Genomic DNA, 24,753 nt, shown 5'->3' with positions numbered 1-24,753 from the left:
CGTGACAGGTACTGTATTCAGAGTGCTGATCTCAATGTCTGATAATAGTATACAGTATGTGGTAGCAGGGCCTTTGAGATGGGTACAAAGTACCTTGGGAGCCTTGTGTCTCCAGTTAGTTAAATGGTATCTGGTGATTTATACATAGACCGGCAAATATCTTGTCTGAGGTCATGAGGAGTCTGTACATAGGACCTGATTGAGGAAGTTGTGCATACACGCTCTCATATGCCTCTACCTGATTGACAAGCAGAGGCATTTATGGGGAGGTGTGGGGGCATGGATGGCCAGCGTACCTAGAAACGAGGGTATCGTCCCCGCTTTATGGGAATGGCAAGGCCAGGATCTGCGTCCATGAAGGCAGTTTCCTGGCCTTGCCATTAAATCAACGTGAGTAAGTTGAGGCTTACCTAGCTGGCCAGCACAGTCCACCATCGCGACCTAGGATTTCAAATGCAGCAGGGGGGTGTCAGACACCTCTTTCTACATTTGCAAGGACGAAATTGCAAATCTGCTTGCGTGCAGCTTTGCAATTCTGTCCACTACTAAATCACCCCCAAAGTCCTTATTAGTGTAACAGAATGACAGACCTTGAAGTAAAGATGATAAGACAGACATTGTCTGTAATGGGATGGGAACACGGTGTCGGCGGTCAGGATTCTGGCAGTCAAAATCCAGACGGGGTTAGGTAGGTGTTCTAACCCTCCCCCTCTCCCTACCCTAATCCTCCCTCCCTGGTGCCTGAAGCTAACCTCCCTCCCTAGTGCCAAAACCTAACCTCCCCCCTCCCCGCACCCTAAACCTAACCCTCCCCCCTAGTGCCTAAACCTAACTCTCCCTCGGTCTAGTGCATAACCCTAACCCCTAGCCCTAGCGCTAACCCTCCCCCAACCCTGCTTACTTTCGGGATGCCAGTGGTTGGAATGTCGGCGCAGGGATTCTCACAGGTGTCAGTATTCCTCCGCCAGTATTCTAATCGCCGGCAACCCTTGCGCCGGGATACTAAATGTATCCTGTCTGTAAAAAAGTGGGCACACAAGCATTATGGTCCAAATACCAGTTAGAGCCAGTTTATGAGGGTTATTCCAATAGCATAAATATAGTGTGGTCAGCAGCAGAGCTGTAACTAGACTTTTTGGTGCCCTGTGTCAGAGAGAGCATTGCCCCCCCCCAACTCCATTTTTTAAATAGGGACATAAGATAGTGCACCTGAAAAAGGGCCATGGCCTCATGAGGAAGGGCCAGCGAAGAGATAGGAGAGGCCAGGAGGTGCTGTGGATAAAAGAGGAGGCTACAAGTGAGAATGAGAGTGAGGATAATTGACAGGCCCAAACTGCGCCCCCTGCCCTGCGGTGCCCTGTGCCATGGCACAGGTCGCACTACCCTAGTTACGGCGCTGGCAGAATGCTTAGTATATTAGAAAGGCTTCTGTTGTATCTATGTATCATTGGGATTCGACTATGGCAGAGAGTGATATGTGTATGTGCTTAGTATTTCTGCGATGATTGACCATCATTTCTGAGTATCGAAGTAGCCGTAACGGGTTCCCCTCAGAAGTTTTGAAGATATGAAGGACATATTTAAGGACATTCACACATAAGTTGAGTATTGATTGTTATTTTGCTTATCGTTTTTGAATCGCTTGCTGTTTTCTGTTAATATCACTTACTGTATATGCACCAATAAATTGTATTTCTGTATTTTAATATAATACGGAGTCTGAAAGTAAATTTACTGATTGGCATAGAATCATAAAAATATACAAAGGGTTACACGCTGTTGTGGTGATTGTCGTGGGGCCAAATAGGGTTCCAGCTGAGCTGGATTATGTGACTGCACACAGTATATTAGCTTTTTATTGGTCTACACAGTCACACAACTCATAGGCTGCATTTGCAGTTCCAGCTTTTCACAAAACTGCTTGCTGAGAAGAGGTACAGTATGAATCCAAGAAGTTGCCACACTGGGGACCAAGATTACTCTCATAGCAGCTCTATGGTGGGAGAGGGGGAAGATCAGGAGCAATTCTGCCCACTGATGCAATGAGCCAATCAGTATTCTCCTTATATTTTACCACTCCCTGGAGAACTGGTCCCCAATGTTAGGTACACCAGAAACGGCAGGGTACTTGACAATGGTTTATAAAGATAAGGTCCCTGACTGTAACGCAGGAGATGATGCTGTTCTCTCTGATGCATTTATGTGAGAAATATCATTTTGCTTTCAACACTGTCATTTTTAGTGCACTGTTAAGTGCTGCTATAGAAGTGACATCAAATTATATCATCAAACAACATAATCATTTCATAGGTTTATGACAAAGGCCATGGTCACAAATATCCTTCTGAAACTCGCCTATTACATAATTTATCTGTAAATCTGCCGCTGCATCCGTGACCTAAATATATTTCCTCAGACTTAATTCAGTTAAATGAATATTTCATGACCTTACCTGGCTTTGCTGCTAGAGTATTTCTTGCAGATGCACAGTCTCTGTTAATAAATGTAAGTTAATACAAGGTGACCAGTGCTAAATCTTCTGAAAAACCAAGGTAATGTGAAAGTGAGCAGATGTATAGACCCTTAGTCTTCAGGCAGTAAAATGTTTTAGGTTCTTATTAGCCGGTAAACTGCTCTGCATATGAATAAAGCATAACTTAAACTGGGGCATGGGAATGTTTGGCATATTCTAGCTAAAAATAATTTCAAATAATGCAAAACTGCATAGATATATGTATCAGAAAAACATGCTTGTACAGTAGATGATGTAACAATGATTAGATCACAGATGTGCCTGAGAGTATACAGTATATACAAACACTGGATATATTGCAAGGAAAATGCAAACTGTAATTTGTTTGAAATATTTAATAACTTCTCTTCTGACAAGGTTTTACAAGTTGCTTACTTTCATGAATTCTATGTTATTTATAACAATTGTCCAATGCTCAAAGTCATTCAGTGTATCTGTTTTATTTTATTCCGTATGTGTTTTATTTTATTCTAATGTGTATGTTTTATTTTGTTCTAAATTGTCACCTTGCTAAAACAGAGGCTGACACTCACCTAAATTATACCAGACATCCATTTCTCCACTGAGCGTTCTCACATCTACAAACGTCTGCCCGAGGAAGTCATCCGACTCTTTCTTGAAATGTTGTTTTACCCTGGACTTTATATCATCATCTTCATCCCAAACCCTCACTTTTATTCTGTCTGTGGAGTTGTGGCATTCACTATGGGTGAAAAAGATAAATATATATATATAAATATATCTATAATGTATATAAACTCCTCTGTGTTCATATTTGAAGCAACGTTTTAATTAATATGCCTTTCACTGGACATATATAATTCTGCTGTATGAATAAATGCAGTTTTAAATAGTTTATAGGTTTGTGATTTTATATTTAAAAGCCCATATTCCAGAAAGCGGGAATGAATAATATGACCCCATTTAATATATCTTACCCAACTAATTTCCATTTTATAAGTAACACAAATGTAATAATGGGCATTTGCTGCTTGTTGTTTTGTTCATATAGCCTCGTATGAGCTGAAGGCAGATCTTTGGAAACGTCTAATTCTAGCTAACAGCCTATAACACATGTACTCCGCTCTGCAATTATTGATTATACTTAACTGTGTCAAACAACTGCATTGAAGGATAACAATGATAGCCAGGCAGCTTAGAACAGTGGTGGCAAACCCTGTCACTCCAGCTGCTGTGGTACTACATATCCCAGCATGCCCTGCCACAGTTTTAGCATTCCCTAACAGTAAAACTATGGCAGTGCATGCTGGTATATGTAGTCCCACAGCAGCTGGAGTGCCAGGGTTCGCCACCACTGGCTTAGAACATTCCACAGGCTGCAATGCTACATACACTGCAGTTACCTATGCTCTCATGCTGCTGAATGGCCTGTGCTATACAAAATCTTAATTACAGAATTTTACTAGAAGACATTCAGCATCGAAGCATATGAAAGTACAGTACCACATATATTTTACTCACAGTGTCTTATAGCACCCACTGTTAGATAAAGCAAGGTAGAAAGATTTAACAAATGGGTGTTACATTATATGATGATGTGAACAGTACAAGGTATCGACTTAGACAGTTACTGCAGATAATCACTTTCATACTGTCCGTTATTAACAGGAACAGACGCTATATGATCCATGTCCTCAAAACATCAGTCAGCTCTCTATATTTCTGTTAAAACAACGGGTCCATTTTAGTAAAAAAAAAAATCCATGTACAGCACTCAGCATTTTAATCTCAGTATAATGACACTCACCATGTGACTTGCTTCTTACCCCCAGATGCACTTTGCGGGAGTATAAATCTTGCAGTGTTATGTGTTTTTAGCATAATAAATGTCATTGTGTGTTTGTGACAATTTTTGGAATGAATACACACCTGTGCTGCCTCCCTCCATGAATATCTAGGCAGGAGAGAGTCAGCAGTCAGTACAAACTGCCGGGACTCAGCCAAAGAGAGGTCTGACCTCTGACACGCACTACTGCACATGTGCTGCATCCTGAACATCATTACTCCCCAAGTTCCATGAAAACAGGTCAGACCAGGAGACTCTCACCACCAAAGAGCCCTACAGTATTCTGCTGCATACCCATCACCACCGTTGTACACTATACCACCAGAGCTACTATGTCCTTTGTTAGAACCGCAATCCCACACGGCTCACTATAACGCACAGCAATACTCTGAGCTCCAGCCTGCCACAAATACTGTATTACATCTAGCGCTGTTACACCTATGTAATTCCCTGTGTCACATGCTACCTGTAGTTCTACCTGATATATATTCAATCTAAGAACTGGTTAAGCATACCACTTGTGAACAAACCGCCACTAGCACCAACTACAGCATCACACATTTAATCAAAATCACTCTTACTCTGGCCAGTTATATTATGCTCTGGTGTATCAATTCATCTGGAGAACTGCTGCTCCCAGCAGATTTTGCATGTGCATCATTGTGACAGCTTACACTATCACCTGCTGTCACCACCATCTCTGCTAATAGGTTATGGGCTAGAAGTTACTATCTTCCTCAGATTAAACATCTGTCTAGTCACCAGGCTAACACAAGTGGGATCTGTTCCACGAATGCGACTGCCAAAAGTTTCCTGGTGTTGTATACTCTGATACCAAAATTAAAGTTGCAGATGACACGAAATAAGGGGATCTGAGTGAGTAAAGACAGAACCTTATATATCTGACTAATAGAAATGTACAGTGCAGGGACCAGTATGTCTTTTGAAAAGCTAATGGTTGCAGTTAAAGCAGAAAAGTTGTAGACAGAGCTATGGGGACAATTGCTCTAGCAGTAGAATCTAATTTATTCTATTATCCACAGGAAAGATACATTATGATATGTAGATAGCACTGCAAATAGCTTAAGATAAAGGCTTAAGTGCTTGTGAAAACATGAATGAGTGCATAGACAGAATGTTATCCATCTCTCATCAGTTAATTTCAGTTGGCGTCACTATTGAAGAAGTTGCTATGGCGATGCTGCAAAACCTTATGCAGGATTACGGTTAGGGGGGTTTTCAATTAGGTTCAAGAATAGCAAAAATCCCGCACCTGGGGGGGGTTCTTCTTGCAGGTGCGAAATTTTTGCCATTCAATTAGGTGTGGGGTTTTTAATTTTTTCAGCACCAGGACCAATTTTTCCTAAAATCCTTATTTTTATGAGAAATGGTTGGGAAATGCTCTGGGACTTTCGGTGGCACCCCTCCTAATGACTAATTAAGCAATAGGAAGTTTCCAATTAGTTTAATTAGTTGGTAATTACTCCAAAATGGTGTCTTCTCCTTCCAGCATTGAGACCCGGTCTTCTGTAGCAGCGGTGTGTGTAAGTTTGTTATGTGAGTGTGGGTAGTATGTGTGAGTGTGTGTGAGTGTGCCCCCCATATTTGTGAGAGCAGCCCCAGAGGCAGCTGCAGGGAGAACTACACCTCCCAGTAGCTACTTCCCCTCCCAGCAGCCCCCTCCCCAGTGCAAAGATGGAGGGGAGATGACCTGGAGCCATGGACACCACTGGACCGGTAAGTAGATTTTTTTTTTCTTGCACCATAGGGTTTTCAGTGCCCTGCATGCATTTTTTAAAATGAATATTGCGGGTATCAGGAGAGCACATACCCGTGCAGTATTCCACAATTGGGTGCGAGGTCCTCATGATTTTTTGCACAGAAAACCTAGTTCCCAATTCTATATGGCCCTAAGAGTTCAAAGCACAAAAGTTTAAAGCTCAGATGTTTCAAGTGTCACAGATTGGGGCATAAAGCCTCAGATTACAGACGTAATAGTGTATCAAGTGGCACCTCATCACTTAAGTGTGAGTGTGAATGAGTTAGTCTCCAATGTAGCAGATAGCCATCATAGAGACTGTTGATACATGGACTCAGAAGAAACATTTCAGTTGTAATGATAATTGGTTCAAGTCATTAAGGCCATGTGAGTCAACAAAGGTCCAAGGTATAGGAGGAAAGGTTTTATATGCTACTCTAGTTGGGACCATTAGATAATGCTTAAGCGTGATAGGCAAGGAAAATGTCACTGACATGGTAGACATACTGTTTTTACTTAACCTAGGAACCAACCTGATTGCTGTAAGTGTTCTTGAGCGAAGAGGATACATATTTCAGTTTGCCAAGGGTCGGTGCATTGTGTATACCAAAGAGGGACTGTCACTGCCGCAGCTACCTGGTACCAACAATTATATACCACTGACACTGTGGAGTACCGCGCAATGGTCGCTGAGGAATTCACCCTATCAATGGAACTACTGTATGCTATGATGGAGTACAGAAGCTTCAGAGTAGCATATTTGACTGGGATGCAAAGGATAATCCTGAAAGACCAGCATGTGAGAGCTGTGTGAAAGGCAAGCACACATGTTGTACTTTTTCTAAAGTTGACATGCAGAGCACAAGTGCCATTGGAATTAGTACATAGTCATACTGACATAAGTGGACCAATGGAGGTTTAGTCAATGAGTGGCAAGTGTTACTTTATTACAAACAACGATGATGCTACAAGGATGGCACATGTTTATTTATTAAAGAACAAAAGCAAAGTAACAAGTAGGGTCAAAGTGTACAAGAATCTCAATGAAATCCCAACAGGTCAGAAGCTGAAAGTTCTAAGAACGGATAACGGTGGTGAGTTCAAAAATAGGGAGTATTCCAGGAGCTTTCTGCACCAAATTATTATCATATATCCAAATATATTTCTTTTATACCCTTTCCCTCCATTATCCCGGTGTAGCGCCATTTGTGGTACACTATCACCATATCTTACGGTTTTTTATGGTTAATTTTAGGTTAAACATATTTTGTGTTCTTGAGGCTGCCTCTCTACCCTAGAAGCGCTATAAGAGTACTTCTCTGCACCTCAAAGAAGTTTCATAGTAGAGAAACAAACTTAAGCTAGTTCAGTGCACAGTTAACAGCAGCAGTCAAAGCAAACCAAAATCATACATAACAAGGCTGGGTTTAAATGACTCAGTGTTTCCCCTGATGTTTCAGTGTTTAGGAATAGGTGTAGCTCACTGAGTAATTAAATACCTGGGAATAGTCTAGCAACAACTGCAGTTCAAACGTTCTACTGGGAGATATAAATAAATGTTATTAGTCCCCTTTCGAGTAGGATGTTATCAGCTCTTTTTCCAGCCTTGCTAATGGTGCATATCCACTAGCAGACTGTGAAACGATTGAACGATTACGACATTGTAATCGTGCAGTTTTGTCACAGTTTGTGCTGTGCCTACACTGAATGATATGTCGTTCAGTGTAGGCACCGTCCCTCATCACCGAACATAGCTAAACTGTTGTTATCGGCAGATTGACCATCATGTTCGGGCAATGATAGATGACATAAATGATCTGCGGGAGCATGCATCGCTGGTCATTTTTGACATTAAGCTGCCTGATTTGTGCCTGATTAACAAACGATTGAATAGTAACAAAGTCGTTATCGTTCAATCGCTCTATTTAATCGGGTAATGGATACCCGCCTTAAGGTTACATTAAAGGATCTTGCAAACCTATCTTGAAGCATGGTAAATTTCATTAGGCTCTCAATAACCCACTCACAGTGCTAGGTACTGAAACTTATTTCAGAGCATTTCAGCAGTCATTTACCCTACACACTAATCTTTCCCACCAATTCACACTGGACCCAGAGCAAGATTTGAGCAACCAGGAAATTAATTTCCTTGGAGAGTCTAATACCTTTTTTTACATCAAAGTCCTGGGTTTGACCCGGGATTTGGAACACGTTTCCAACCCGGATCAGACCCAGGACAGACGCATTTTACACTGCGGCACTAACCCGGGGTATGCCCGGGTCGGCACCATTCAAACTGGAGCTGGGTCTGCAGTGACCCAGCTCTTCCTGAGTTGCAGTGGATGCTTGGAGATGATGTAATCTCCAAGCACCACTGAAGCTGGCTAATCAGGTAGAGTGCGGCACGACACGCGTTATTCCCGCTTACACTGCAGGGTGACACGGGAATGACCCGTGCCCAACCCTGAAAGCTACCAGAGTTGGATCCCTGGGTCACTGGACATGGGTGGATCCATTTACACCGACAAAAATCCCAGGTTGATGCGCGTTCACGTATTTTTTAGGTCGGTGTAAAAGGGGTATTAGAGGCGAGTAACAAATTTATTGTAACTTTATGCAATCAGGGAGTTTAAAATAAAAAGTCACCAAATTTTTTAGCTTTGAAATCTCAAAGGGCCCAATATACTTTTGTCTCGAGTTTGAAGAAGTCTGTTTAATTTCATATTCACTTGTGAAACCTCATCTCCTTCACAGTTAAAAAAAGAACTATTTCTGTAGTCTCTGTCTTTGTATAGTGGGCCTGAGCTTCTTAAAGTGTTCTATGAAGCAGCTCATGGTTCTTTAGTGAGTTTGTCATTAACAGCTGGAATAGTCGTGTCAATTGAAGACCAAAAGAAAAATCTGGATGTGATTATTAATTTATAAAAAAAGTTTTTTCGGGGGGAAATAGATTTATATTGCATGTATTAATATAAGCAAACTCTGCTGTAGGTAATGGGTACATCCAATTAACCCATAGATATTATCTACTAGATAACCAATAAAGCATTGGAGGTACTGTCCCAAACAGTGGTTGGTGTACTCAATTTGCCTGTTAGATGCAGGTGCAGCTGAAAGGCAAAAGCTTATCCAGAACCATTGTGATAATTGATTTTCTTAATCAGAAACCACTTCACCTAGGATTGATAAGAGGTTCAAGAATCTAGCATGCTTTTTCATGTTTGAATAAACCTGTATGAAATGTATTTATTTTGAGGCATTCAAATTTTGTGAGTTTTGTAGAACTAGGGCTTGAGGGTGCAGGTTTTAAGTCAATGCCGTCACTTGCTGGGCAAGAGCAGAAATGGTCCAGTGATATAGAATACGCAAGTAAAAATAGAAAACACAAGGCAAAATTACAGGTCTGATACACCACAAATAAGGCAAAGCAAAACAGGGAGCCGCTGTGCTTAAATAGTCTCCTGTGATTAGTGACGGATTAAGAACAGGTAAAGTTCATTGAGTAATTACAAATCTATAGAATAGTCTTTGAAAGACTGCAATTCAAAGAGTGGATGAAAAGCAAAGTAAGGGTGAGCATTCAGAATTCTTCATTTGGGCCCCCCCGCAAATATAGCTTGTGACTCACATTAAAACATCTAAGGGAAAAAAAAGGCCCTAATTATTCAAATTACTTCTAGGATTTATTTCAGCTTTGAGTTATTTAATTGGTAAACAATTTTTAGTGTCTGAAATATTCTAAAATAATGGATGTCAGGTTTCTCGGATTCATACTATCCTCAATAATCATATTGACCACTTTAAAAATTCATGATTACTGTTAAAATTATATTTAGTACCATCTCGAAAAGACTAACTTGTAATATTTGTTTGGAATGTGAATTATAGAACAAATAAATATACAAATGAAAACAAGAAGAGACTACTGTCCATGTGCAATATTGATTACAAAGGCACAGGCAACATAAATCTAGCTGTATTTGCATTTAATAATAGATATCGTAATACATTGAAACGGTGTATTCAGGGCTGACAGCAATACAAGACAGCAGATGGATAGCTTAAACCAAAGCTGATTTATAAGCTCCTGAGATACATTTGAAAGCTCTTTTACCCATTCACTGCTGATATGGCCTGTAAAGTAGAAAACATTACAAAAAGCCTTTTTCTGCATTGTGGAGATTGCAGTGTTGTTTTATTCCTATGTATACACTGCTGAGGGTAAGAATTCATTAGATGTCCGGATCTTGTAGTTTGTTGTATATTTCGCAGTGTTTCAATCATTGTGCACAGCTGGGTAACCTTTGGCTAATCTCACATCATCCTACTGTTTAACTGAGAAGCATGACGTGTTAACTCCCACTGCAATAGGAACTGAAACAACTGTGGTAATCTATGAATGTGTAGCACACCACTAATTAGCACACCTCATTTAGCGTAGCTGTACACTGCACACACAAAGGTTGAGGCCCTGACCACAATGAAACTGTCCCTCATTCTACATGCTTGTGCACACTTAATGCACTTTGCATACAGGTGAGGTCCTCATATGGGTCCATTTATAGTAGAAAGAGGAGGAAATCACTAAATATAGCAGGTATTTACAACAGATTGGGCTTCTTCCTATTTAAGAAGCATACCCGGCTAGAGAGATCTATAACAGAGAACCTATTGAGGAAACAATGATTTATTATTTGCATATTTTTTACATAAAGTAATAAGTAAACAATAGCTTGGGCTTCCTGTTCAACTGTACATATGTAAGCCAACAAGCCGACTTGCAAATGCGCAGAAGGTCCCCAAAACTGTCTTGTGAAGCTGTAAGAATCCTTGTACAGCTAGCTATCAGCAAGCATTGATCAGCTGCCCCATTGAACTTTTATTGGTAAATTGCAGCAATCGAACATTTTCTATCACTGTAATAAGTGCCCCCCCCAAAAAAAAATAAAAAAAATCTGTACTTTTGCCACATATTGATAAGTAGACCCTATAGGCCTAAATTATTTAATTTTAACCTTTAGCAAAGTGCTCATTTCAGAAAGTGAAAAAGAATGTGCAGTTGTCAGTGGTGATGGTGCAATGCCATCTGTTGTCTGGTATTAGTACCGCGGCGGGTCCTCACAATTTGTACATAAGTATATTTGTATGTCCTAAAGTTGCATTAATATGTAGAGTTACTTGTATTTTGCATTTGCAGTACTTTGAACTTGGGGAGGTGGATCAAGTGTGTTAATGTCCAAGTTCAGTACAATAAAGGAATGAATACGCATGCTGCGTACCCTCTCTTGAGATACATAATTATTTTGAATTACATTTTACACCTTCATAAACCAGGTGCAAGTTTTGTAGTTGTTGATGACTGTTGCATCTTTGCACCAGAGGCTTATATGTGGTAGGTTAAAAGTTTCCCAAATCTTAGGTGAAGTCCGTTTAGTCCACACATGGGGTCTAGCTGCAACTAACCAATCAGGGAGACTTTCTTACGCTCTAACAAGTCTCCGCACAGACAGATCTCCTGGTTTGTCATTTGCATTGGGTCTCCACAGAGAGCACATCATAGAGTTAATGTGTTTATTTATTCTTGCCTATATATTTACTCTTTTTCACATAATTCCTATGGATATAAGAGAAAATATTCACAATAGGATTTGGTGTGTGGTAAGGGAGGGATTGGGGGAGTCTTTATTAAATACTGCATATGTCAGCTGTGTATTACTAGACAATTTATAACAAATCTTAAACTGTAATGAATAATAACAAGGATGCATAACTGGTACTAAATTTGATCATCAACTTACTGATAATTATAATTAGAACTAGTATGGCGGCAAAGTGAGCTGATCAGACTACACCAATGAGGCTTTGCAATCCTACAACAGCCTCCAGTTCGCCCAACTGTGCCTTAAAATGGCTTTCACCTTCCACTTCTTATCATGACTAATCATTAGTGGCACCACTCTGCCAGGTTGTTCATCTATTAGGCCCTTATGGATGACCCACCCAGCAGAGCGGTTTGACTGACCTCCAGTTAAGTCAGCAAGTGCCCTTCTGCGTGGAGATTATACCATTCTTAACATGGCTCATTTCTGATCCGACACTTGCTCCCACCACTCATACAAAGACCATCACAATGCCTCAGAGTTTAACCTCCATCAGGCCCAAAGTTTTTCTGTCAGTCTTCAAATAGTTATTTTTTTCTTCTAATGTTTTTTTCTTTTTTTTCCGTACAGTATTTTCCCATGTGCGACGACACTATAGGTCCCAATGGGCAATGGATGTCAGATCATGCTGGCACTTATAAATCTACAAGTGCCGGCAGTTGTGATTGCCAGAGTTTGCTGGGATCAAGAAGTGCTACATATGAAAAGACAATTTTGTGACTTTTACACATTATTACCCTAAAACTCATGGCCAGTGGTATTGGGTGGAAACTTCACTGCTATTAGCGCATGGCTGTTTTTTACTTAGAGTGCGTGGAGTTTTTTTACAGGTGTTTTAGTTTTTTACAGGTCCAACTCCACTGGAGAATTTGTGTTGCTATTTTCTTTTGTATAGTGTGACCAGCCCAGCCTTTCATAGCTTGGAACTTGCTACAACTATTGCCACTGTCCCCCCCCCCCTCCCCCTCACATTGCTGTCAACAAGTTTATTTTGAAGGGGGGGATGCACACCTTTCATTATTTAATACATTCATGTGCTAATCATTATCAAATTCTACTATGTGGCTGTATGAAAATATTCTTGATGCACTTAAACCGTATCCTCATGACAAGTTGCACGTACCTTAAGATACACTGTATGTGCATCTCAGAATAAATGCATAAATATTATATTTTTTGCACACATTTTACATGTAAGTTTTGGGCACAAATGCACTCAAGCCTACTTAAGACCCATACTTTTGGTATTATTTATAGATTATGTGGACTATTTTATCATATCTCACAAAATGTCCCTGTAAACGGACATTTATTATCGCCACTCTTTTTGCTCCTATTATTCAAATTATGTTGTTGGGACAGTGGATAAGATCTGAGCTTGTCCTGGTAAAGAGTAAGAAGTACAGCTATTACTATTGCCCATTTCTCTCCAGCAAAAATGTTGTTAAAATGTAGCCCTATACATTATACATAAAGATTGCATTAGCTAATAGGCCCAAGTTCCAAAAGCTAAGCTTTTTGTAGCCTGGTAAATAGGCCATTTCAAAGTCCCCATATAAAGCTATGAGGACTTCTGATGCAACCAAGATAGAGAGAACGCTGCGGAACTCTGTGGCTGCACCCTCATAATACATATTGCCCCGATTATTAAAAAAAAGGTAAAAGCGCAAAAAAAAATATTTTTGGAGAGTGACCGCAAAAATATTTAAAAAAATAGGCCCCTATGTATATACATATAAATTAATATATGGTAAAAGACTGTCAAAATTGTACTTTTGCACTGAGCCAAAGGCATAAATTATGAGATTGCTGTCCTAATGGAAATTACAGCAATACGCTCAATTACACTTAGGTTAATAAAGTAACAATGTGGAGTCTTGAGAAAAAGGTTGAGAGCTACATTACAACCACTGGTGCTCTAAAACTTGTCCCTTCAAGCAGGGCCGTAACTAGGGTAGTGCGACCTGTGCCATGGCACAGGGCACCACTGGCGGCGCTGTTTGGGCCTGTCAATTTTCCTGTTTATTATCATTCTCACTTGTAGCTTCCTTTTCTTTATCCCCAGCATCTCCTGGCCTCCCCTATCACTTCCCTGGCCCTTCCCCATGAGGTCATGGCCCTTCTTCAGGTGCAATATCTTATGTCCCTATTTAAAAAATGGAGGGGGCGCGCCATTGCTCTCTCTGGCACAGGGCACCAAAAAGTCTAGATACGGCTCTGCCTTCAAGTAGCCAGAAATCTTTTACCTAGAACATTCCATAAGTTTATGCTTTCTGTCTCACAATAAAACATGGCAGTTTTCTCTGATAAACTAAGCACGCACCATCAGTACTGCCAGGGCTCAGAGTTCTGTTAAGAACCCAACTCTTCTAATTAGTGTCCTAACCCTGGTCAATCTACTAATATGGATCCACTTTGTAAGGTACATTAGAGAGGATCTTTCAGAACTGTTCAGGCCTTTATTAGACCAATTTATAGGAGACATAAAAGACATGTTTCATCATGGGTAATTAAAAAGAAAAAGAATGTGATTTATCTAATATATACTTCTGAAATATTATTCTAAGAATGTAAGCACATTTTTTTTTACAACATCTTAGAATCACCACTGTGGTATATACAGTCAGGGGCATAAATATTGGGACATTGACAGAATTTTCATATTTTGGCCTCTATTCACCACCACAATGGCTTTGAAATGAAACAAACAAGATGTGCTTTAACTGCAGACTTTCAGATTTAATTTGAGGTTAATTACATCCAAATCAGGTGAACGGTGTAGGAATTACAACGGTTTCTATATGTGCCTCCCACTTTTTAAGGGGCCAAAAGTAATGGGACTATCAACTGAAAAGCTATTTCATGGACAGGTGTGGGCTATTCCCTCGTTATTTCATTATCAATTAAACAGGTAAAAGGTCTGAAGTTGATTCTAGGTGTGACATTTGCATTTGGAATCAGCAGGGCCGGATTAAGGGCAGGGCGACAGGGGCGATCGTCCAGGGGCCCCCACACATAGGGGGCCCCCACACACTGTACCCGGTCCCTGATCCCCGGGCGCTTCTACTAACTACAACTGCTGCGGTCCTCGGCAGCTCAGCTGTTCCCTTACACAGCGGCTGCCGAGGACAGTGACTCACTACAGAGACAGTCACAGTCTCATGAGATTATGACTGGTCTCAGAGAAGAGCCCAGGCTGCCAGCACTTGGTGCGGGGCATACGTAGCAGCTGCCTCAGTGTTTCCCTGTGTGGCTGGCCGTGGAGCAGAAGAGCAGTCAGCAGAAGAGCTGGCGGAAAGGTAGCCCGCTGTCACACCACCATGCAATATTATAAATATATGAGCATTTGTAAGTTTGTATGTATGTACTGTGCAAGTGTGTGTGTATATAGATATATAGATATATATATACTGTATACATACACACACACACATACTTATACTGTCTGTATGTGTGTGTGTGTGGGTATATATATATATATATATATATATACATACACACACTGAATACATACACACACATACTTATGCTGTCTGTATGTGTGTGTGTATGTTTATATATATATATATATATATATACACACACACACACAGTATAAGTTTGTGTGTACATATATATATATATATATATATATATATATATATAATGTACACATACAAAAGGGCACTCACCAACACCAAGGTTAATTACACACACACATATATATGATATATATATTTTATATATATATGTGTGTGTATGTGTACAAATATCTACAGTATATATACATATATACTGTGTACAATTTTATTGATTGGGGCCCCCACAAGATTGTTGCCCAGGGGCCCCCACAGACCTTAATCCGGCCCTGGGAATCAGTTGCTGTCGACTCTCAATATGAGATCCAAAGAGCTGTCACTATCAGTGAAGCAAGCCATCATTAGGCTGAAAAATCAAAACAAACCCATCAGAGAGATAACAAAAACATTAGGTATGGCCAAATCAACTGTTTTGAAAATTCTTAAAAAGAAAGAACGCACCGGAGAGCTCAGCAACACCAAAAGACCCGGAAGACTACAGAAAACAACTGTGGTGGATGACAGAAGAAGAATTTCCCTGGTGAAGAAAACCCCTTCACAACAGTAGGCCAAATCAAGAACACTCTCCAGGAGGTAGGTGTATATGTGTCAAAGTCAACAATCAAGAGAAGTCTTCACAAGAGTGAATATAGAGGGTTCACCACAAGATGTAAACCATTGGTGAACCACAAAAACAGGAAGACCAGATTAGAGTTTGCCAAACAACATCTAAAAAAGCCTTTACAGTTCTGGAACAACATCCTATGGACAGATGAGACAAACATCAACTTGTACCAGAGTGATGGGAAGAGAAGAGTATGGAGAAGGAAAGGAACTGCTCATGATCCAAAACATACCACCTCATCAGTGAAGCATGGTGGTGGTAGTGTCATGACGTGGGCATGTATGGCTGCCAATGGAACTGGTTCCCTTGTATTTAATGATGATGTGACTGCTGACAAAAGCAGCAGAATGAATTCTGAAGTGTTTCGGGCAATATTATATGCTCATATTCAGTCAAATGCTTCAGAACTCATTGGACGGTGCTTCACAGTGCAGATGGACAATGACCCAAAGCATACTGCAAAAGCAACCAAAGAGTTTTTTAAGGCTAAAAAGTTTAATGTTATGCAATGGCCAAGTCAATCCCCTGATCTGAATCCGATTGAGCATGCATTTCACTTGATGAAGACAAAACTGAAGGGAAAATGCCCCAAGAACAAGCAGGAACTGAAGACATTTGCAGTAGAGGCCTGGCAGAGCATCACCAGGGATGAAATCCAGAGTCTGGTGATGTCTATGCGTTCCAGACTTCAGGCTGTAATTGCCTGCAAAGGATTTGCAACAAAGTATTAAAAAGTGAAAGTTAGATATAGGATTGTTTAGTTTGTCCCATTACCTTTGGCCCCTTAAAAAGTGGGAGGCACATATAGAAACCGTTGTAATTCCTACACCGTTCACCTGATTTGGATGTAATTACCCTCAAATTAAATCTGAAAGTCTGCAGTCAAAGTACATCTTGTTTGTTTTTCTTTTCAAAGCCATTGTGGTGGTGAATAGAGGCCAAAATATGAAAATTCTGTAAATGTCCCAATATTTATGTACCTGACTGTAGATAACCATTCCTTTGCTAATCTCACGCCATGTGTGCCATTTACTTTGTTAGGTTAACCTTCCTTAATCTTGAAAGATAACGTATGACCTTTTGTCTACTACATCACTGTACAAGACATGTATTTCTCTATCTAGTATTCACTGCTACTGTTCTCCAGTAAACAGAATTGATTGCACCACAGATTCATGTTACGAGTGAATTACCATTCTGCCGATTTCACTACCTGCAATGGATTACACAGTAATGTAGTCTCACTGTCTGTCATACACCCTATTAGTAAATAGACTTAGCATGTATACTTACAAATGAAATTTTTCATCCCACACTGGGTTTAAATTTCCAAATATTGTTTTAGTCCTCCTCTTTGTTTTCCCAACTTGGACTGTCACATATGGATCACTGGAGCCAGTTTTGTCTTTGGCTTGTAACCCCTGTGCAGAAACCACTACAAAAAAAACCAAAACAAAAAAAAACACATTATAATTCAGTAATTACATTATAAAATGAGCTTGAAAAGATTTGCCATATCAAAGTTGGTTTACACTATTTCTCAGAAAATATCTGGGAGTTCTTAAATTGAATACAATAGTTGCTAGACCTCATTAAAGGAACTGATAGAAATTGTAATCTACTGGAGAATATCAATTCAGGACAGTTATTTATTTATTTATTAACAGTTTCTTATATAGCGCAGCAAATTTGTTGCGCTTTACAATTTGAATCAAAATTAACATTTTACTGGGTTTTAAAAGACATTCATACATAAAAGACATATACGTAAAAGACATACATAAAGGTAAGAGGGCCCTGCTCGCAAGCTTGCAATCTAGAGGTATGGTATGACATTGGTATGTTTTGTAGTTAAAACATCTGGTTTGTGCACCTGGATTCCCACCAAAGGGTATGGGCTTGTGGAATAAGATGTGTTTGCAGAGCAGCAGCCGATGGGAAGAGCTGGGTGGAGCAAGGGAAATCTTAGCTATGTAACTAATAAGCACACGTGGTTTGTTTTAAAGAGTGGTGCAAAAATGAAATTTTAATCTGTGGAGTAAGATTATTATTAAATGATGATGTAAAAAGGGCACACTTTTAGCAACTTTACATGGATTGTGTTACAGTGTAGACATGTGGTCCCAATTTTATCTGGATGCATTTCCCACCTTCTAGTTGTGTCTCAGCGTAGAATTGAATTACTAATCAAAGTTCGAGCAACCTCTGTAATGGATGCAAATCCCACAATAAATGAGATTTAATTTAAGGAAAGACATGTGCCTCCTAGTACTGTTTTGGGGGGCAAAACCTGGAGGTGTGGCAATGCCCCTCCCCCCCAAAAATATATACCATTTGTCCCCCTCATAAGCTGACCATACACTGGATATATACCAGCACATCAGGGTACAAAACATTTTGAGGAGACAGCATTGCCTTGGTTATTATACTTCTCCTTGGATATCACCAGGCTCTGGCAATCATGTGTGCAGATCCTCTCCCTTCAACAATGGTGACCCTGCAGAACATCACATCTCTTTGTCTGCCCTCCGCTCCTGCCTTGTAGCTGAAGTCAATGCACCCCTAGAAGTGACAGAGAAGGAGCAGCGGCCGGGTCACACAAATGACTGGCTACAGTGTGTAAAACTGGGAAGCCAGCACACACAGGTAACCCTTGTGGCGCCATATAATTAAATGAATAATAACAAGCGGACGCTCAGCAGAAAGGACCTCTTCTCCCATCCTTATAACCAAACACAGTATAGGGACACATCATAGGGAAGTGTTGAGGTGGCAGGTCTAACTGTATGGATGGGTGGAGGTGGGCCGAGAACCATCCTAGCTCAGTATAGGGGGTGGAGGTGGCCCAAGAACCATCCTAGCTTGGTATAGGGGGGACAGAATAATGTCAGTGTATCATCAGGCTAAGGAACAGAGCTGTAGCACTGTGAGAGAACTGGAAAAGAAGGCAATAAAGAGCTTGCCAGCACCCAGCTTTACCTCGGCATATTGTCTACTGCATTTTGCAATAGTCTCTCCCCGACCAAAGGAGAAAAACAGCCATACTATAAGGAAACTTGGCAGGTCACCGGGAAGCTGAGAACCAGGAAGTGCACGTGATCACCAGGGATACGCCGCGCACTGCAGCAACTCTGCAAAGGGGGACAATGTCCCCTTAAATGACTTACCCAGGCCCCTCCAACAAGCCTGGGCATGGGTAATTAGTACCTGCTATCCTGCACAACCATACAAGCATGCCGATGTAAATCTAAAATGATTTGCTGTGCATCAACCAATGTGCATGATATCAAGTCCAGTGAGTTTATTATAGTGATAAGACACTATAATAAACCCACTGGAGTAAGATTAGCTTTAGCTGAAAGATTTATGCTTTCAACATATCTTACGTTTTTACTTCTTTGATTATAGTGCAGTATTCAAGGATTTATGTAGGTGGTACTAACTAATATTCATGATTATTGCTAACATCAATCAAGAATATGGTCTTGATTGACAAAATAATTTTTACAATAGAATATATTCCAGTGCAATGTCTTCTCGGATACACAAAAGATAAATGCTTGTCAACCAATTCCATCCATTAAGATATATAACTGATGGGTTTGAAGCATATACACCGATCAGCCATAGCATTGAAACCACTAAAAGGTGAAGTGAATAACATTGATTATCTCATTACAATGGCACCTGTCAAGGGGTGGGATATATTAGGCAGCAAGTGAACACTCAGTTTTTGAAGTTGATGTGTTGGAAGCAAGAAAAATGGGCAAGCGAAAGGATCGCAGTGACTTTGACAAGGGCCAAATTGTGAAGACTAGATGACTGGGTCAAAGCATCTCCAAAAAGAAGGTCTAATGGGGTGTTCCCAGTATGCAGTCAGGGCCGGATTGACAATGGGGCGGGTGGAGTTGCAGCTCCAGGCTGCCCATGAAAATAGGCCATATAGTATAACAGGTAGCCACTGTTAATGCCGGCCAGACAGCACAGCGTGACAATCATTAGCACCTGTAGATTCTCACTGGGGGGGTGAGCGGTGCTGGCAGTGTTAGGCTGTGCGCTGCCATGAGTCCCTGGCAGGAAGTTCCCAGCTGGCAGTGATGCTTGATTGGCTGAGACAGCAGGTCTGCATCACCAAGGATTCCCGCCGCGATGGAGCTAAGTCTTAAGGGCAGAGATTGGGGACTGCCCTCAATGAACTCCAAGTGCCTGGTTGTGCTGGTAAGAGAGAGGTGTAATCCATGAAATATTGTAGTGTAGGATGTGATCAGTGTACATTGCCAGCATAGCACGACAGGTGTATTCCCTACATAGCACACTGCACCCTTTCACAGAGCACTACAAGCCTCAGGCTGCTATGTACTGTTGATCTGCTGTAGAATAATAAATCTGCCACACAAAATGAAAGTGGTTCCCAAACTCTCTCAGATAGCAGCACCCTAAAAGTCTCAGCATTTTTTTCATGGCACCCCTAGGCCAAATGTTTCCCCACATGCTATTTATGTGCCCTTTAGACAGCCCACATGCTCTCAAACATCCTTACATGCCCTGTATAATGCCCATCAGAACCCCGACATGCCCTCAGAGATCTCCATATGCATTTATATGACCATCAGATCATCAAGTGTCAGGCCGTGCACCTACCGCTCACCCACCCTGCTGCCACTGCAGCTGGTGCTCATTGTCTGCTGTGCTGCAGAGAAGAGTGTAGCAAGTAGCCCCTCCCATACCCAGGCTATTCCTACTTCTCTAATCAGCTGCCTTCCCTCCCATCCACATCCTCAGGCCTGTGCAGTGTTATAGGGCAGTCATGTAGTGTGTGGAGGTAGTTTATTGATATAGGGCCTCATTCAGATGTGGATGCAAAAACCATCACAGCTGAGATTTCTCACGGATCACAATTGCGAAAATATGCTAATGACCAACTCGCGGTCCAGTACTTAAACACGCCCACTGAAAGCATCTTACATCCGCCGTTCATGCACAAAACTGGAAACATCAAATGCACATCAGACAGCCATCAGCCTCCTGAGTAAGTCTAAGCTGTTGCAGACATAGCGGGTCTCCAGAAAACAGAAGATAAACAGTGTATAAACATTCCAACACGCTTGCATTTCTCTAACCACTCCCCCATTAGCGTCCCCAAATGCTGACTTCCTGTCACTCACTTTGCAAATGAATCCTCTGTGCGAGCATAAAATCGAAATTCAATCACTGCGCATGCGCAGTGCGGTTTCATACGCATGAGCAATGTCTAACAATAGTCTGATCTGCATAAATATCAGCATTGCGTGCACATCTGAATCAGGCCCATAGTGCAGTAATGTATCACAGTCAGGGGAGCAGAGGGGGGGGGAGCGGGTACAAATTACCCGGGCCTGGGCTTGCTGGAGGGGCCCGGGCTCGGCACCACACCCCCTCCTTCTACATCACAGCAGTCCAGCACATGCTGCTGTGTGCTGCAGTGGGAGACTGCTCGCAGATGCTAAGCAGCAGCTGGAGTAGTCTCCTATGCCTATCGGGAGAGCGATCAAGCTGATGTGCCCCCCATTGGCTGTGTGCCGGGCTGAGGGGCTCACAGCACCCCCCCTCCCAGTGCACAGCTCCGCTTTGCGGCGCTGCTACAATATTTTTTTCTTTGTTTTTTCCCCTAAGGGGGCGTGGCCACATCTCCTCCGATGAGGCTACACCCCCTGTCACCAGGGCCCGGCGCGGCTCTTGGCAGCCCTGATCACAGTGATGTAGTGTGGGGGTGTAGCATAGTGATATAGTGCACCACCAAACTCCCCCTGCCCAGCTGAAATAACTACTCTATGGTGTTATTCACACCCCCTGCGGCTGCACACTATAGGCCTTTGATGATGTTCAGCTCCAGAGCCATTTGAACCTTAATCTGGCACTGTATGCAGTTGTTATACCTACTAAAAGAGGTCCAAGGGTGGACAACCAGTGAACTAGCAACAGGGTCATGGCCGCCCAAGGCTGATTGATGCACTTGTGGGGCAAAGTCTAGCCCATCTAGTCCTATCCCACAGAAGAGCTACTGTAGCACAAATTGCTGAAACAGTTAATGTGGCAATGACAGAAAGGTGTCAGAATGCACAGTGCATCACAACTTGCTGCGTATGGGGCTGTGTAGCTAAAAAAGGTCAGAGTGTCCATGCTGAGACCTTTCCACCGCAGAAAGTGACTACAATAGGCACATGGGCATCAGAAGTGGAGCACGGAGCAATGAAAGAAGGTGGCCTGGTCTGATGAATCACATTTTCTTTTTCATCATGTGCGTTGTTTACCTGGGGAAGAGATGGCACCAGGATGCACTATGGAAAGAAGGCAAGCTGGCTGGGCAGTGTGCTGGGAATCCTTAGCTTTTGGCATTCGTGTGGACTTTACTTTGCACCTACCTATACATTGTTGCAGACCAAGTATAATGGTATTCCCATGATGGCAGTAGCCACTTTCTGCAGGATAATACTTAAGTGCAAAAACTGTTCAGGAATAGTTTGATGAACATGTCAAGAGATTATGGTGTTGACTTGGCCTCTAATTTCTCCAAGATCTCAATCAAATAGATCATCTGTAGGATGTGCTGGTAAAATAAGTTCAAGCCATGGAGGATCCACCTCACAACTTACAAGACTTTCAGGATCTGCTACTGACGTCTTGGTGCCAGATACCACAGGACATCTTCAGAGGTGTTCAAATGTAATGTTATGGCGAAGCAGTGTATATGTTCTTAATTAATCCAGATTTTAACTCTACTGACTCCTATGCTTTCAGAATTAAGTCATGTGAAAGTGGATTTTTTTCAATGTAGTAACCATCTTTAGAATAAGTAGTTAAACATAAACTCCACACAAGTTTACTTGTGTGGAGTAACTCTTTGAATAATCCCCCGTAACGTGTCAGGAAATAAGGCAGTCAGAGACAAGAGATAAACCTTGTGACAATATAATATAAATATTACTTTACACGTAATATCTGAAAACTGTCCGATTAAAATTTGTGGATAGAACTAAAAAGAAAAACATTGTATTCACCTGTGATGTTGATTTTGGCTGACCATTTGGAAGTGCCATCCAGAACACTCTGCTTAGCTGCCTTTGTATGCTGTGTAAAATCTTCTTTCGATATTTGGAAAAACTCTTGAATAAGCTTGAAAACCTCTGGTCGGTTTCTTTCTCGGATTTTCATCCTTTCTTTCATTGCCATAATTATATGTTGGGTTTTGTCCTCTGCTCCATGCTTGGAACTTTTCTCTGCAGCTCCTTAAAAACAAAAGGAATTATATCAATAAATATGTGATTAAAATTAAACCGCTGTTTGCAGCAATCCCATAATTATAATAATTATTTAGCACAGTACTGATATCTATTAATACACCTCAATAAACTTGTGTATCTGCAAATTGTTAAACATGCACATTTGCTGTACACATACATTATTTTAAATGTACATATAAAGTAATAAAGAACACAGATTTAACGCACGTTTTTGTAAAAGTAAAATTATGCCACTTGTCATTCTGTATTTTAAATATTGTCAATATACTGTAAATATGTGTATTAATCCATTCACATGTTAACCATGTATATTTATAATGTATCAATTTAGATGAAACAAGTAAGAGGTCATGATTCTATTACATTCACAGCTGCTGGGATGATCTAGGACACAAACACAGCCAGTTATTAATGACAGATGCTAGGTGTGTCTCTATACCTGTACAAAAGAAGTAATGTGACAGACAGGTGTTTCTTTCCTTTAGAAAAACATAGATAATATTTCTACAATGTGCTGAGATGGCATTATATTTATGGAATGCAATAAGGTAATGAGGCTAGTGGTATACTGAATATACTGAATATATATTGGCCAAGCTGAGAACTTAGGTAACGGACTACAAGTCTCAGACTTTTGCTATACTGAATATACTGAATATATATTGGCCAGGCTGAGAACTTAGGTAACGGACTACAAGTCTCCGACTTTTGCTGATAAGCAATGTTATTTAGCATATCACTGCATAGTATATTAGTATGATGTTTTTAGTTTCTTTGTTAGTTAGCTCATTGAGCCTGTTATTAGCCTAGTGGTATGTGCTGTGTGTTTGTTTAACTCAATTTATTGCTAGCCATATTAGTGGGAGGGTGCTGGGCTTGTAAGCAATCAGTAATTTATCATGCCAGGTCTCCTACATATTGGTCATTAGTAGGCTGGAATAGCCTGGCTGGAATTGCCCCATTCAGAAGTGCACTATTCAAAGTGCATTTTAAGATTAATACTAGCGCTACACCAGCGTTGAACCGAAGTGGAACAGAAGGGAAACAACCGATCTGCACTTCAAAAAACCTAAGCTAGATTTGGAGAAAAACCATCAACAAAGGTGATTTGAAAATCTCACTGCTACAAACTCCTGCTGACTGCATAACCTGGACTTTCAAAACTGAACTCTGGTTGCTACAAAAACTCTGGCCATCACTTGCTACTATTTGTGCTGCCTCCGTGCTTAACAGATAATCTTACTGAATACTATTAATATCAGCTTAACCCTGTAATAATGTCTTTTTACATTAGCACTTTGGTCTAGTCTTACATGATCTAGCTACTGCTACTCTCTACTCTAATCAATTTCTGCTCCCATCTTATCTCCACTTTTTCTAAACTCTATAACATATTTTTGTTGTGCTGACACTGTACCTCATCCTTACCATGACCATGTTGTCTCCTCCCTTCACTCAGTTTCTAACTAATCTTTTGTTCTGCCCTCTGACTCCACCTCTATCCTTTCTCCCTGGTCTCCTCCACCTCCTCC

General features: G+C 41.0%; 1 protein-coding gene across 1 annotated transcript in view; it reads right to left on the bottom strand.

Moving 5' to 3' along the window:
* The window catches only part of UNC13C (unc-13 homolog C), a 718,105-nt gene that overhangs the window by 469,100 nt on the left and 224,252 nt on the right, over positions 1-24,753 (bottom strand). The window contains exons 8-10 of the mRNA XM_088444832.1: positions 22,979-23,206; positions 17,235-17,376; positions 3,067-3,236 (exon numbers count right to left, since the gene is read on the bottom strand). Of these exons, the coding sequence (XP_088300958.1) occupies positions 3,067-3,236; positions 17,235-17,376; positions 22,979-23,206 (540 nt within the window). The remainder of the gene's footprint in view (positions 1-3,066; positions 3,237-17,234; positions 17,377-22,978; positions 23,207-24,753) is intronic.

Source organism: Taudactylus pleione, unplaced genomic scaffold (assembly GCF_031769625.1).
Source record: "Taudactylus pleione unplaced genomic scaffold, aTauple2 ptg000019l, whole genome shotgun sequence".
Taxonomy (NCBI): domain Eukaryota; kingdom Metazoa; phylum Chordata; class Amphibia; order Anura; family Myobatrachidae; genus Taudactylus; species Taudactylus pleione.
This window is presented reverse-complemented; position numbering and strand designations above follow the sequence as displayed.